Source organism: Gastrolobium bilobum, unplaced genomic scaffold (assembly GCF_033153095.1).
Source record: "Gastrolobium bilobum isolate Gb01-03AN ecotype WA unplaced genomic scaffold, APGP_CSIRO_Gbil_v1 utg36875, whole genome shotgun sequence".
Taxonomy (NCBI): Eukaryota; Viridiplantae; Streptophyta; class Magnoliopsida; order Fabales; family Fabaceae; genus Gastrolobium; species Gastrolobium bilobum.
In genome coordinates, this window is record NW_026895557.1 from 19,228 (window position 1) to 36,497 (window position 17,270).

At 38.3% G+C, this 17,270-nt stretch overlaps 1 protein-coding gene across 1 annotated transcript; it reads right to left on the reverse strand.

Moving 5' to 3' along the window:
- Nucleotides 1-8,618: 8,618 nt before the first annotated feature.
- LOC133316332 (serine/threonine protein phosphatase 2A 57 kDa regulatory subunit B' theta isoform-like) lies at nucleotides 8,619-17,262 on the reverse strand. The gene is made up of 4 exons (XM_061518069.1): nucleotides 17,158-17,262; nucleotides 16,837-16,947; nucleotides 15,080-16,591; nucleotides 8,619-9,319 (listed from the first exon to the last, which is right to left on the reverse strand). The coding sequence occupies exons 3-4, from the start codon at nucleotides 16,298-16,300 to the stop codon at nucleotides 8,957-8,959; spliced, it is 1,584 nt and encodes a 527-aa protein (XP_061374053.1). The 5' UTR covers nucleotides 16,301-16,591; nucleotides 16,837-16,947; nucleotides 17,158-17,262; the 3' UTR covers nucleotides 8,619-8,956.
- Between the last annotated feature and the right edge of the window lie 8 nt (nucleotides 17,263-17,270).

The window sequence follows — 17,270 nt, forward strand, 5'->3', positions numbered from 1 at the left end:
GGTCCCCCTGAGGAGTTGTCTTCAATGATATCCCCTTGGCCATTCTACCAATGGGGTATGGATATATTAGGACCATTCCCGATTGCAGTCGGGGGAGTGAAATGGTTACTAGTGGCGATAGACTATTTCTCCAAATGGATCGAGGCAGAAGCTTTAGCCACAATAACGGCCAATAAAATTCGCCGATTCTTTTATCGAAAAATCATATGTAGATTTGGCGTCCTTAATACCATTATAACTGATAATGGAACGCATTTTGTGGATAAAAAATTCAATCAAATACTGCAAGATTTGCACATCAAACACATACACTTTTGTTGAACATCCACAAACGAACAGCTTGGCAGAAGATGCAAACAGAGTCCTGAAACGAGGATTGGAAAGAAGATTAGAAGCAACTAAAGGAGATTAGCTGAACAATTGGACTATGTGTTGTGGGGTTACAGAACTACCCCACATTCAACTACTGGGGAAACCCCGTTCTGCATGGTTTATGGTAGTGAAGCCATGATTTCGGTTGAAATTGGAGAACCGTCATGGAGAATAATGTCCATAAATGAAGAAAGAAATTCGCAGGCATTACTGCATAACTTAGATGCAATTAATGAAATGCACAAAATTGCTCATGTCAAGGAGGCGGCATTAAAGCAAAGAATTGCAGCGCGCTATAACTTAAAAGTTATTAAGCGAAGCTTCGACGTAGGAGACTTAGTCCTATGAAGAGCAGACATAGGAAATAAGAACGCGCGACAAGGTAAACTAGCCGCAAATTGGGAAGGTCCATATCGCATCCAGAGCAAAACTGAAAAAGGTGCATATGTCATTGAGACGTTGTCTGGACTTACCATCCCGCGCACATGGAACACGGATAAGCTTAAGATATTTTATAGTTAAGTCTTTTCTGTTTGTGGAATAATTGTCTTTCCAAATTATCAAATAAAGATTGCGGATTTTTACATTATTAATATATACATTGCGCACATTCATACATGATTAATATATTCATCGCACATAAAAAATAAGTGAATATGATCAAACACGATCACACTTTCCTGAGCATAAAGGCGCAATACAACAAAGCGCGATGGATTCCAAGTGAAAGGATCCTATAAAAGGATCATCCAAGAAAAAGGATCCTATAAAAGGACCCTCCAAGTGAAAGGATCCTCCAAGAAAAAGGATCCTCTAAAAGGACCGTCCAAGTAAAGGGATCCTATAAAAGGACCCTCCAAGTGAAAGGATCCTATAAAAGAATCCTCCAAGAAAAAGGATCCTCTAAAAGGACCCTCCAAACAAAAGGATCCTCTAAAAGGATCCTCCAAGTAAAAGGAAGCTAACAAAACTCCCTCCAAAGTTCCAGCGCGATGATAAAAATGAAAGGAAGATAAAGCCTTAACTGGTTAAAACTTCCTCCAAAGCGCGACATTTCCGGTAAAATCAAGTGCAAACTAAAGCAACATCAAACTTCAGAGCATGCACAAAAGAAAGGTATGCAAAATATATACATTATGAATTATATCATAATGCAGGATACAATTATGGCTCTCAAGTACCATATGAGATACAAATCCTTGTTCCAGATACAGGAACAAGCCCACTGCATTTTCCAGACTGATACAAGCATCGCGCACTGAAAATCAGGAAAGAAAAACAATGATTTCCAAACACACACAAAGTTCCATAGCACGGTACTGGGGAGACACCCCAATATCCTCAGGAAAAGCTTCAAGGAAGAGAAGAAGGATGAGGAAGGTAATATTCCTCAAAGGTTATCAACTTTTGAAGAAATCTCATACGATTACACCCAAACGTCTTATGACGGTAAGGTACGCGGGGAGTATTTTTATCCCTTCATCTAAAGAAGATATAGCTACAACTATTCTATGAAATGATACATGCATGGTATCCAATCATAACACATGTTTCTGCAAGAAAGACAAGATATATTGGAGTCATCGCGTAGAAAGTCATCGTGCATACATAAAACATATATCTTTAAAACGAAATTAACATTGTTTAATACAAATTGGGACTAATTCCTTACAAACCGAAGACCAGATAAGACAAAGCATCACAGAAAATCAAATAGTCTGAATGGACATGTCTTGAGGACCCTCATTCACTTCTACGCGATCCTCACCTTCAATAGCTGGCCTTTGAAGGGTTGGTTCTTGCATAGATGGCACGATAGTCTCTGTATTCATAGCGCTGATTAACTCCACTAGAACTTCTTCATCCTCGTCATTCAGCGTCATTAGTAGGCCATCCTTGATGTAGTAAAAATAATGGGCGTTGTCCAACTTGGCTGTTGGGTTGAACAAACGCACTTTCTTCATGATATTAGTGTAGGTTTCCTCCGCTTCTTTCTCAAACAAACCTTGAAATTTCTTCACCTCATTGGTCAAGTGATTTTTTTCTTCTTCCCATCCATCAACATTTCCCTCCAGTTCCAAGACACGCTTGGATAACTCAATTTTTTCTGTCTTCAATTCTTGGTTGGCGGTTTTTATTTCCTTCAAATCTGTGTCCTTCTCCTCCAAATTCTGTTTCATCTTCGCCATATCATCCTCAGCCTTCTTTAATTTTTCTTCAAGCCTGCGCGCTGTTGCGTGATCTCACCCTTCAATTCATCAATGCGTCCTTTCAAGAAATCCACAGACCCTGCTACATAGAATATGTTACCACAAAGAGATTGATATCACATTTTAAAAGATACAAAGCGACAAATAGTTACTTACCAGGCACGGACATGATAAATTGATTCGCTATACTTAGCTTCGCAGACGTCCCCAACCATTTTTCCCTTGGTAGCGCTTCAATGCGCGAACCTATTTCTCTGCCCTTGGCAAACATCTCCTTATCGAACTCCCAGCCATCTCCGAAATAAATGAGGTCTGGGAAACCTACATTCATTTCCTCAAAAGTCCTCTTTTTCCCCTTCGTGGCACCTTCTACCTCCTTTTCAGGGGGGATAACATTCACGGGGGCAGTTGGAGGACCTGGAGATTTCATCAGTGACTTCATTCGCGCGTTGGCATCCTCACTTGATTCAGCAACAGTGATGGTAGCAGACATAGAAGGCTTGGTAGGAATGGAAGGACCGGCGTCCGCAGCACCGCGCATGGCCGCTATCTTCTCCAACCTACTTAAAGAAGCCGCCATTGAACTATCTGCAACAAATTGAAAAAGGAGTTCGTGTTAGATATATACAAAATCTATAACATAAACTACACAAAAATCTTTATACATAAACTCAACAAACGAATAAAGTTCTAAATTACCCAAAAAGGATCGAATATCATCATCAGTATATTCGTTCAAAATTGTATACGTGCTCAAAGAGCCTGTATCTGAAGCCTCACGCGCAATATTACTTAGCGCGGTCACAGTCTGCTGTTCCAGATCGCTCAAATCATCAAAATTATAAACCAAATTTTCCCCCTCAGCAGGATGCTCGGTCCAATACAAAGGAAGGATGTGAGTATTATCTTCTCCCAAGAAAAAGGGGTAGCACCTTCAGCAGGATAAATTTTGAAGTATTCTGTGGTCCACTTGTTAATCTTCCGGCAGTATGATTCACAAAACTTCACCTTACTTCTAAAAGACACCCAGCTTGAATGAGGCCCCATCACGCTAAACATGTATAAAAATGACTCTGGAGATTGAAAGAGATTATAGGCCTTGCAGACCATCTCGTATACCCTGATAAAATCCCAGCCATTTGGGGTCAACTGTGAGGGCGCCACGTTCAGATGCGCCAGCAACTTACAGACGAAAGATGAAAAAGGAAGGCGAACTTCTATTGACAAGAAAAAATAGGCATACATCATAAAGAAATGCCTGGCAGAACCTTCTGCGCGCGATGAGCAAACACGCTCGTTTTTCGGCACAACACCAATTTCCCACTGATCGTCAAAAGCTTGGTTAGGGTAATGTGGATGGCAACTCTTACTTGCGCTAGCTCTTCTGGCGAGCAGAATATAGAGGAAGTATCAAGCACTGTATCTGCTACCCAATTTAGGGATTTTTCATCCTGCAGATTACGCTTGACTGGAGATTCTCCTTCGGGATCAATATATAAAACTTTCTTTTTGGAATCGGGATTCAGTTTTTGCTTCTTCTTATCACCAGCACCACGTCTCGCCATAATTTCCTTGATTTGAGGGGAAACAAAATCTGATTCAGAAGAAGAAGAATCAGTAGAAGAAGACGAGTTAGAAGAAGCAGAGAAAACAAATGCAGATTTATAATCATCAAAATTCTTTTCTTAAAAGGATACTCTGCTGGATATATTACATTTAAAGGTAAGGGACTTGGACTCTCTCGACCGCGAGAATCTTGCGCGATGGGAGACGAAGTATCGCGCAATGTATTTGGAGAAGAGGGTATAGGGTTTACTGTATTTACAGATCTATCACTACATTCAGATTTTGAAGAAAAATCACTTGAAATCAAAATAGGACCAGTCATTTTAAAGGAAATCTTTGGGAACAACGACGAACTCTGTTGAGAAAGAGTTTTCGCATTTTCGCGATTCAAGGGTTCGCGAAGACGAACCAAGTCCAAACCGTCTACTAGCAGGAAAACGGCTATCATTTACAAAAATGTTAGAACAGGGAGTGGCACACTTGTCAGTAAGCCATACTTCCCTAGTTCCCAACGAGCTTGATCTAGGTAGTGATTTAGAGGGAGGACTGGACGAGCCAGACCGTTCGGTTAATCTGATGAAATTCACAAATTTGCGATTATCAGACATATCCCAAACATAAACAATGAAGCAGATGAGGTAATAAAGCAGGATGAAGAACATGCCTGAGATTTATACTTCGGATAAACTAACCACGAGCAGGACGTGTCAACACCGAAAAAGCAGAAGAAATCAGCAAGCACTAAGGAACAGAGGATCTCTCACAGTCTCAATGAAATATTTTCCCTCTAAACCGAAAAGCTTAGTACAAATATGAAAGGTTATGTCAAACGGATAGTTCGAAGGTCACAAAACGTGTTGTGGTAAACGGTTTTACAGGGACACGTGGAAAGAAGGTAAAACGTTTACACTTCAAAACCACCCACGCTTACCAGTAAACACCCACGTAATCTCCATAGCATTTAATGCTTCTGACTGTTAACGTCTAATCCACCGTTTTTAAGCGGCTAAAATCATGATGACACTTTAACATGATTACCGCAGCTATCAAAAAAAACATGCAAGATAGAAATATCGCACACAAACACATATATATACCTCACAACTTTGCCACATGACAAAACTGCAAGCTAGGGGGCAACTGATCTGGATAAAATATAGTAGGCCCATTAGAGGCCCAATAACATACAAGGAAGCCCAATATAATGAAGGATCCAGAGCAAAGCGCGATGGTCAACCTCACGCACAAGGCCAGGCGTGATGTCCCCATTGCGCATGGCAAGACGCGATGCTCCTATCGCGCATGAAACCGCCTTTTGATATAAGATCCATAAATAAGGAAGCTAACTTAAGAACCAAGGCAAGCTCACTGCACCTTTGAACTAATAAACAGAGGACAGCACCAGCTCGTCGCGACTTCATCAAGATAACCTGATACTAAGTAGATAAGGCTACTTAGGTCCTAGTCTGACCTGCAGCCCAAACATGGCCAATCAGAAGCCATACCGCCTTATGAAGCGGCATCATAACTGCTATATAAGAAGAGGGTACACACCCAGGTACATCTATCTATTTCATTATTCATATACATACACATGCCTCTGATACTGACTTAAGCATCAGAATGTTTTCGCAGGTACCCCCCATCTGGACTCACCGTGCTAGCAAAGGACAAAGGCATATTGTTCCTATACAACAACTCCAGGCCAAGATAAAGAACATCATCCCCGTTTCAATCGTGTGTGATTTGGTCTCATAAATATTATTAATAATTTGCTAACCAAGCTTCCTGCTATAAATATTGGGATGGATTGTTAAAGGAAGGCATCCCATGAAATCAGCTTAATATAGAAGAGAAAGCTGAGATTGGGTTCCAGAGATACCGCTAAAAAAGATTAGACAAGAAATGACCACAGTCTAAGATAAAAAAAGAGCACCGCAGAGAGCATAAATAAAAGTAAACCAGAAAGATAAGATTACTCTGACAATCAATTATCATACCCCCATCATCTGAGACAATCAATTTTATGTTTTACTGATTTGAATAATTCTGTTCGTATTATTTAATGAATTGGGTTATTGAAAAATATTTTTTGAGAATAATTTGGATATTATAACCCCCAATTTGTATACCATGAAGAAGTTGGTTCTCTCAAGATGGATGTGAAGAGAGGGGTGGGTTTTCCTAGACGAATCTCAGATAAATAGAAGAACGTTGAACACAACATTTCCGTAATTAGTGGTAGCTTTGTTTATTCTATAATGGTTCATACATGCTATAATCAAATTATATTTTAAGATATTTTTTTTATTGGAGCACCACTCAATTACACGAAGGCCTTTATAAGAATTTAGCAACTAATGATATAATTATATACTTAATACTAATAAAATTATTGTTTTTTATAATATATTCTTATTTTCTAGCAATCTTATGGTACCGGAAAGCTAGCATTCCATCTTATGTCAATCGTCATTATAGAAAAACTAGTTTCAACAACCTAGCGTTATTTATGATTTATTTTATGGAATAATATGACGAGATTGAATACATTAATAAGCATTAAAAAATATAAAGATTAAACAATGATATTACGAGATCGTATACATTAATAAACATTGCAAAGTATAAAAATTAAACATGTTCATATTAAATTACGATTTGGTTCAGTTCGTTATTGCATATTCTACCACATCACATGCAGATTAACTAGAAAGGATCATCATCTCTTGCATCCTTTTCCAATCTATTGTCAAGGAATAAAATACTTTTTTATCTCAATAAAATAAATTGAGACCTTGTTGAATATCATAGATACAAGAGGAAATGATAGTAATCCTTGTTGTATTAAACTACACAACATTTGTGCTATTATATAGCAAACCAATTGAAGAATACAAAGAGACACACTCAATGTGGGACTTCTACACTATTAACACTAACACTTTTAACACTCTCCCTCAAGCTGTAGCATATAGATCATATGCTACAAGCTTGATACATAAATAATACTCCCATTAGGAACCAAAAAACAACAATGCTACATCAACGAAATGAAATGACTAAGTGCAACAAATCAACTGGAATGACCATCAGTCTGAAGAGCTGATAAAGAGACAGTGCTGGAATGGACATCAGAGCATGGATGGTGCCAGAATTATCATCGACAAAGACAACTGAGCTGACCAGGACATCAGCATCAAGATCCCTCTCGGACATTTCATTTAACAGTTGGTGAGCAGCCGTGGTTTCCCCTTGACTATGCTACAAGCTTATTACAAGAAAGACCAAGTAACATAACATCAAAATAAATCTCCTAAATGAGAAACCAAAAATCAACAATGTGCTCAAAATGAACATCAACATGGAAGATGCCGGAATGATCATCGACAAAGACAATTGTGCTGGAATGACCATCAGCAACATGGACAGTGCTCCCCCTCAAGAGGAACTTTTAAACAGTGCCGAAATTATCATCGGCAAAGACAATTGTGCTGGAATGACCATCAGCAACATGGACAGTGCTCCCCCTTAAGAGGAACTTCTAAACTGTGCCGGAATTATCATCGGCAAAGACAATTGTGCTGGAATGACCATCAGCAACATGGACAGTGCTCCCCTCAAGAGGAACTTTGGTGTCGGAATTAACATCAGCGGAGACAACATCAGCAACTTGGACAGTGCTCCCCCTCAAGATGGATGATGAATAGTATAAATACTCCATCTTAGGAAGAAAGAAGATTACAGAAAAACAAAGCTTCGTGGAATCGGAAAAGTCGTCGGAGACGACGGTGGGTCGTCGGAAAAGTCGTCGGAGACGGTGGTAGATTGCCGAAAAAGTCGCCGGAAAGTCATCGGAAAAGTCACCAAAAAAGTCGCCGGAGACGGCTGTCAACGGTGGACGACGCGGTCAACGGTGGTCGGTCAACGACAACGGTGGTCAACCCAACAACTTCCCAAGGATCATTCTTGTCTGATGTGACAGATCGGTCTAAGCTGCAGTCACAGAACATACTAAGAAAAACCCGAAAAAGAAATAGCAACAGGAATCCCTCAAGGAGGGTGATATCTCTCTATAACATATTGAAATCATGGAAAATAGAACTAAGTTAAACGGATTAAGATTCCTCTTGTTAGGCTCTGATACCATGTTGAATATCATAGATACAAGAGGAAATAATAGTAATCCTTGTTGTATTAAACTACACAACATTGGTGCTATTATATAGCAAACCAATTGAAGAATACAAAGAGACACTCAATGTGGGACTTCTACACTATTAACACTAACACTCTTAAGACACCTCCATATTTACTTGCTACCTCAGCAACCTATTGATTTGACCTACATACACTTGCATCCTAATGAAGAGCGTTGGAATTTTTATTTTTATTTTGCAAGTACATCCCCTCTATTGTTTGCTGCAGCACAAGGAGTCATAACAAGCAAATGATGAGATACTACGAATGCAAAAAAGAGAAAAATATGTATTAAAAATCATCATTAATTTAATTACATCAAACTGCAAAGGGCAGCTTTACAAAGCAAATTTCCAAATAAACTGGGTCTAGACTTTTGACTGGAAGCGACCATTTATTTCTAACCAATCCAATATCTACATTCTAAGCTTGCAAAACCATGATAGAGCTATATTGTATACCCCATATATTTTGCATAGTGACTCTATCATGAGACCAAGGGAACCAACAATAACGACTGTCTTGCACATATCACCCCTTGTATCATCATGCTTTTTTGACCCTGCAATGAAAAAAAATCAAGGATTGCTACAACCGAGTATAATTGCCTACCCTGAAGAAGTTATACGTGAGGCGGTTCTGGGAGAAACTAGAACTGGTTCATTGCTTGCAGCTTTCATGGCCGCGATTTCTTCCAAACGCTTCCATGAGGCCTCCTGCTTGGACTTTATAGACTTCTCTTGTGCTTCTTCTTCCTGAAATTTGTGCAAGCACTCCTCATAGAGTTCAGGATCGGTATCAGAGAAGATCTTGCGTACATTTATTGTCAAACTCTGGACTGCCTGGTTCCAGTGATTTCGAGCATTTTTCTCCAGAGCAGGTAAGACAATAGGAAGTATTATTTTGCGGTTCTGCTTGATCAAGTTCTCAATGTGGACATTATTCCACAAGAACAAAGCCCTTTCTGCTACCTGCAAATGAACAAAAAATCATATGAGAGACAGAGACTATAAAGCATAGAACCACGGTGACAATAAAAATATCCAGAATCCAGGGTAATGCTCTCATCATAACATTGTCAACGAGTGTCAATTATAAAAGCCTGCCATGAATAAAGAATGCCAACTCTATAAAAATAAAGTAGGAACATTATGAAATTAGTCTTTGCTCCATGTTTCCGGAAGGATGTTGACATACAAGGTCAGAAGGAAGAGGAAAAGACCAACAGAAAGGGTCAGAAGGAGTACATATTTTAAATAATAACAAAAAGTTATATTGCTAGTTAAGTAATCATTGATCGGTATGATTTATCACATAGTGACTACCTCCTCACACTCCCCTATGAACTATAAGACAAGTAGAAGGGGAAAGGTCGTCATTTCTTTTGTATAAGTTCTCCAATTGTTTTCACATTGTATAATTCTAAATTTTTACATTCATGTGACGCATGAATAACAGCTAGTATTTCTTTTATTGATGGAAGAAGTAGCATCTTCCCTTGCAATTTGGGAATATCAAACTGATACAAACTTTGGGAGAACCTCACCCCAAAAGCTACCTCAAGAGGTAAGAGAATCCAAAGTCTATATAAATCCCACATTAGTCACCCATATAACCAATGTGGGACTCCAAGTCCCATACCTTGGAGTAGGATCGTAACACAAACACTGCTAATTATAATGAGAAGTTGAGAACAGATATGAAAAGTTCATGTGTTGAAAGAGAAAGCTGAGGAAATGGCAACTTTAGAAGGATTACATTTCAATAAGATAGCAAACAGAGAATCAATAATTAGCATGGAAAGGTTCCCTCAACAGGATAAGTACAGAGCACAGAGGTTGTATTTTCAATAGAAGTCTTGGAGAATGATTTTAAAGTTGAAATAACTGTTTTTTTTTTTGTATATTTTGACTCCTCGAACTATGTATGATTTTGCAGAGCAAAATAGGAGTACGGTTACATTTGAAACCTCATTCAAGAAACTCAACTAAATTCCCATTCCTTGCCAAATTTAATAAAACATCAGAGACTTTGCTGTATATACTCCAACAGCAACGAAAACCCTTTGATGAGCATCATCACACTCCCATTACCACCATAGAGTATGTTGCTACTGCAACCACTTAACGTCAATGAAATCAAAGCATTCAATGAAATCAAAGCATACACTTTACATTCCAGAAATGATAGCTACACCTTTCTGTTTAAATACTAAATTAAAGGGCAGCCTAGTCATTGAGGTCTAGGGAGTGTGACATGTGACATGTACACAGCTTAGCCCCTGTAATCGAAGAGGTTGTTTCCTGTGAGGCTGTGACTAGAACTCGTGAGGCAGCAAACCTACCATTGCGCCAAGGGTCATCCTCTAATTTAAATATTTGAATACTCAAAAAAATTAAAAACATTGTACACTTCAATGAAAAGTGCTACCACTTCTAAGCACCACCACAATTCAGAACACTTCCTAATCAATTACTATTTCAGGTAACGCAACATTTCTAATATGCAATGTCTAACCAGACCATAATAGAATCCTCGCGAACACAGTTTCTACCACAAAAAATAGGCAACAGGTGCTATCATGGTACCATTTCACTCACATCCCATACTGAACAGACAGTGCTATCAAGGTACCATTTCACTCACATCCCATACTGAACAGACAGCTAATAGCCCAAGTTACCATCAGAAGCCAGCATAGGAGTCCCATGTCACAGGGATAATCCATCATCTTACTTCAACAATTGACACTGCATTGTGATGCACTTGAGTCACCATAAGTTATTATAATTGCAGACGTTTTAGTTTTAAGGCCTTTTATAATTTTAATAATTGCAGACGTTTTAGTTTGCATGACTTTATGTTTGGTTTATGGTTATTTCCGTTTTGTATTAGTTTTAAGACCGTTGATGGTCCTTTATTATCAGTTACTTTTTGTATTGCCTGATTAAAAGGCTTGTTAGAAGGATGTGAAAAGGAGACTTTTGATTGTTAAGGAATAATAGATAGCAAAAAACTTCTGCATTTTTCTGAAAGCCTATTTTTCCTATAATTTTGCATCATTTGGTATCAGAGCTCAGGTTGCCTTAAAGATGGCTGAGCAGGAAAATTGTGGAGGTCGTGGTCGTGGACGAAGAGGTCGTGGCGGCAGAGGACGCGGTCAACCTACCGATGACGATTATTATAATGATGCGAGAGATGCTGAAATTGAGGAAAAGGACAGACGGATCCAAGAACTCGAACAACTGCTTGCAGAGGCACAGTTGCACGGGTCAGAAGGGAGACAAGAATCTGAACTGTCATCTCCAGAGGAAGAGGAGGATAAAAATCCATTTTGGAACCGCGAAAGACCAAGGAGAGTCGAACCGGTAATCAACCCTTCACATCCAATTTTGGGATGAAGATCGAGATTCCAGAATTTGAGGGATCAACTCACCCTGACGTATTCATCGACTGGTGATACACCGTCGAGAGGGTTTTTGATTTAAAAAACCTCACAGATGAGCAAAAGGTGAAATTAGTGGCAATCAAATTGAGGAAGCATGCCTCAATCTGGTGGGAACATGTCAAGAAACAAAGAATCAGAGAAGGAAAGTCTAAGATTCAAAGATGGGACAAGATGAAGAAATTGTTGCAGCACAAATTTTTGCCTGCTCAATACAGACAAGAGGCCTTTATTGAGTATCACAATTTCAGGCAACGTGACCTTACGGTGGAACAATACACCACTGAATTTGATCGTCTTCGAATGCATTGTGACATGGTCAAAGAAGATGAACAAGTGATTTCTCGATATCTAGGTGGATTGCGGGATGAAATTTCTGATGTTGTGTACCTACAACAGTATTGGTCTTATGAAGATGTGTGCAAACTGTCCTTGAAGGTGGAAGGACAATGTAAAGGAAAGGGTGACAGTTCTAAGTTTCAATCAAGATTTCCTAGAAAGGAATTCGGAGCTAAATCAGTGAGTTCATCAGCAACTTCAGCTGCTGAAGGGAGTTCTACGCCTCAAAAAAATATTCCCAACAAGGAAGGGTCGAGTAAAGGAAGTAGTGCAGGGAAGAGATGTTTCAAATGCCAAGGAATTGGACACTTTGCTGCAGATTGTCCATGTCCAAATAAACAGATTGTGACGTTTGCAGATGCTCCAATTTTTTATGAAGAACCAATCTATGACAATGTAGATGAACAAGAAGAAACGGAATCTGAAGAGGTAGAGATTGTCTATGCTGATACCGGAGAATCACTAGTCAATCGAAGAGTCTTGAATGAGGATTTGGTGAATGATGAAACGTGGCTTAGGCACACCATTTTCCACGCCAAGTGCACCAGCGGGGGAAAAGCATGCAGTGTGATTATAGATGGAGGGAGTTGTGAAAATGTGGTTTCTACCACTATGGTAGAAAAATTGGGGCTAAAAACAGAAGCACACCCACAACCTTATAAGCTTGTATTGGCTATAAAAAGGGAATAAGGTAAGGGTAACCAAAAGATGCCTCGTGTGTTTTTCAATTGGAAAAAAATATTCAGATGAGGTATGGTGCGATGTCGTTCCTATGGATGCTTGTCACATTTTATTAGGTAGGCCATGGCAATTTGATAGGAAGGCAAAACATGATGGTTTCAAAAATACTTACACCTTCAAAAAGGATGGTCACCTTTAACACTAGCACCTTCAAATTGGAGGAAGGAAGCAAAGGATTCTCTGCTGTCCAAGTCAGAAATTTTAGAACTGACAAAATTCGCAGATGCAATGCCAGAAGAATTCCTGCTTGGATTACCACCTGAAGAAGTTGACGTCAATAAAGACGACGTAGATTCGATGGCGAATCTTTTCGTAGCGAGGGAGGATGATGCACTTGAGTCACCATAAGTTATTATAATTGCAGACATTTTAGTTTTAAGGCCTTTTATAATTTTAATAATTGCAGACGTTTTAGTTTGCATGACTTTATGTTTGGTTTATGGTTATTTCCGTTTTGTATTAGTTTTAAGACCGTTGATGGTCCTTTATTATCAGTTACTTTTTGTATTGCCTGATTAAAAGGCTTATTAGAAGGATGTGAAAAGGAGACTTTTGATTATTAAGGAATAATAGATAGCAAAAAACTTCTGCATTTTCCTGAAAGCCTATTTTTCCTATAATTTTGCATCACATTGCATTAAGATTAATTTGTGGCTTAGCCTGCAAACTAATCTTGCAGTTTTGTAATGAGATTAACAGTATGCATAATTAATCCATTAACAAAGAAAATCACTCAAAAATAATCCTCTGTAAAGCAACCAATTCAACCTAAAAACTTAATTTGTTAGGTGAAGGTCATATTAATGGTTTTATATTCTTTTTTTCTAACACATCCCGCAACACAAGAGTCCATTAGGCTTGAAGGATGGACAATCCACAGGCCCACCTACCTATATCAAGAAACTCCATAATATTTAATTATTTCTTAGTAGAACGAGACGGTAAGGATTAAACTCGTGGCCACTGGGTCACAGGGACTCTGATACTATGTAAAGCAATTAATTCAACCCGAAAGCTTAGCTTAAGCTTTTAGGTGAAAACTCTAGTAATGATTTTATATTATATTTCTCTAACATCCTCATGAGTCCTAACATGTAGACCTTGTAACTAAAACAAAAAAAGACAAAAAATATTATCAATTCAATCAAACTAAAAAAAGCCAACAAGTGTAACCCATAAGCTGAGCATTAGAGCAATCAATTTCTTTATCCAGCAAATTGTATACGTTGGATTTCTTGTTTTGATAAATTTTTGTAAATTGCAACTTTTCCCATAACTTTTCATTATTTTCAAATGTCTACAGCTCCTATGAATTTGATCATCCACTAGTCCCATAACAAGACATTGTCCATGAAAGACACCTAATGTGATTGCCATAGTTCTGTCTAGCTATCCTTTTAAGGAATATGCACCAAGTCAACAGATTAACATCTACTATCTAGGAAGTTTGTAATACAGTTGGTGAATGCGCAAGATAAATAAGATGTTCTTTCTCAATGAGATTCCCTACATGGAGAAATATGTGCACCATATTATCTGCAGCATAAACAATAATATTTTCATGACATTTGCATTCTCAATAATCAACTGCTAAATTTCTGGCGCAAACTAGGTGAATCCGTTGCCCCTATACTATAAAACTTACCTAATTCTGTAACAAACAATCCAAATGAAATGACCACACATATGGCATCGCATGGACATCAAATTGTCAAAGCAATAACAGACCACATATCTTTCAGCAAAACCTATGTCAACACAGCTAAAAATCTACCAGCAAAATTAAAAAAAAAGTAACTAAGACAAGGTCATAAGACATTAGAATACCATAAGAGAGTCCAGCTTACCATTATCCTCCATCAATGTTTAAAGTGAACTTCCTAGAAATCAAAGTCAAAGGTAATTTTATGAATTAAAAGTGAAAGCAGCTGCTTCTTGTATCAGTCATATTAATCCAAATGTCAGATTATCTTCAGAGACATTCTAGTTTATAGACTTAGGCAAATCTTTTATGTCTTAACACAAACAAAATTAGGATGCTATTCAACATGCAAAGCAGTTTTCTGCACCAAATTTCTATCACTCCTAGTGAAAAATACGCCTCGACATGTAATCTTTCTATTTCTTTCTTGAGCAGTTGAGAAATTATATACAAGAAAACAAAAGAGAAAGTAGAAACTGATGGGAACTACTAACGTTACCAAACCTGGAAATGTGAACTGCTCAAACAACGACTTATTCGGCGGAACAAGGATACCATGCACCGTTGGAACTCTGCAGGTTGAGTTGCTTCCAAAACTTCCTCCAGCTCACCTAGAAACATAACCTCCTTGGAACTGTTTGTAATTGGCCAATATCGTAGTAATCCCTGAATAACAGTATCAGCAAGCTTGCAGTCTTTTTCCACAAACTGCGTGATGCAGTAAGATAACTGCTGGTGGTACACCAGTAAGCATTTCGGTTTATGAAGAGGAATAAGCACTCGCACAAGAAATAATTTGTGTTCTTCTTTCAGCGGCAAAGCAAATCCATTGATTATACTCCCCAAAATTTCTAGAAGTTCTGCAATCCCATTGTGTTTCTCAGTTTCAAAAATGAATCGATAGAATATATTGTTGATTGCTTTCCTGATGAAAGGTCGGTGCACCATAAATTTCCCATATATACGATGAAGAACTGTCTTCAAGTAATCCCGCTCCCTAGGATCCTCTGAATCAAAAAGGTCTAACAATCTGAGAACAAATGAATGATCAACATATCTTTTTGCTAACTTTGCATCAGTCTCAGGTGATGCAACAAACCTTACAAGGAATTCATATACAATTTGCAAGTGAGGCCATGCAGGGTCCATTGAAGGCTCTTCCTCTTCCACATCAAAGGCTTCTAGAACTTTGTTTTCACTGGGAGGAGAAGTCAGCGTCCTGAACAAATTTATAGAAACCATCTTCACAATTTCTTGCATCGTAATTTCTGTAAACTTGCCATTAGCTGAAGAAACATAATCCACAAGTTCAACTAATGTTTGTCGCTTAATGTCCTTCTCTTTGAGGTTCTTTGTAGGGTCAGCAAAGTCAAATTCAACACAACACATTTGCAGCTTTCTTATAAACATATTCTGCTTCTCTGAACTTGGAACATCTCTAAAACTTGGCAAGGCTTCATAAGAGGAAGCTATGAAACACCCATTAAGCTTTGAATTCACATCATGGAGAAACTTGTCACCATGATTTAGTCCAAGACTTGAATTAGAATTAAAGCCTGAAAGAGGAGAAGCAGTTGAATTTCCATTCCGGTAACCTGCTAAATCACTGCTGCTTCTTGAACTAGTAGAAGCAGTTGAAGAGGCTGTTAATGTTCCTCCTCCTTCACGATTATCAACAGATTTTGAGGGCTTTCGAGGGAGCCTATTTAATATCTGTTTGATCATAACTTAAAATCTATTCAACAAAAAAACTATTGAAATGCACTTCAGAGCACACTACTCAGCGAAACTCCTCCAAATCAAACAAAGCAACAATCTCTAGTGGCAAGCTATCCCAATTGCATTAAGTTCAACACCAGGCAAAAAATGACACCCAAGTGAAACAATAACCTTATAACTTCACTTCCGTCCCAGCCATCAAAAGACACTGATCTTCAACTAAACTTATCAACAAGCCATTTATTTGGGGGCAGCTAGAACCAGAGGTACCCATCCTTCTTCAATTGGGGGAAAATTCTGGAATACAAACACATGCCGAGCTCAAAATTACACCAAAACTCCCAATACAAGACACACACACACACACACAAACAAAAATGCACTATACTTTCCCTCTTACAACAAACAAATTTAGAATAAAAAAATGAAAGGAACAAAAAAAAAAAAAATTAAAAAAAATCCTAAAACTGTTTATTGATACAAAAAAAAAAAATCTAAATCTAAAATTGTCTGAAATATGAGAAGCCTGCAACAACAGTTACCTTCTCCTCTTCCTTGTATGAGGATTTCAGCAGCAAATATAGCTGGATCAGACAGAAACAGGATCTGGGTCGGATCCCAAAAGCCCATATAACATCCTAAGCAGCAGTGCCCTTCAAAGTTTCGACAAAGCATGAAACACAAACATGGAACAAACAACATTAGTAATAGGATTTTTGTTAAAGAAAAAAAGGGAGGGTGCAGAGGAAAAGAGAAAAATCCAAAACTTGAAAAAGTAGAAAGAAGAAAAAAAAGGAAAAGAAAGGAAGTCAGAAAAAGCAAAAGAAATTTCGAGAATGAAGCAGAAGGACAATATTCTATACCGAAAGAGAAAATCGAGGCACTCCATCTTTGGAGGAATAGAGAGAGATTGCCTTGCTGAAAGATTGAAGTGGGAAAACAAAGCAATCTCTGCGTGAAGTTGTAGCAGTTATTG

Coding starts and splice junctions, on each gene's coding strand:
- LOC133316332 (XM_061518069.1), bottom strand. CDS start 16,300: ATGATCAAACAGATATTAAATAGGCTCCCTCGAAAGCCCTCAAAATCT. Junction 9,320..15,079: donor TGAGCAGTTCACATTTCCAG/GTTTGGTAACGT, acceptor GTTCATTTGCAG/GTAGCAGAAAGGGCTTTGTT.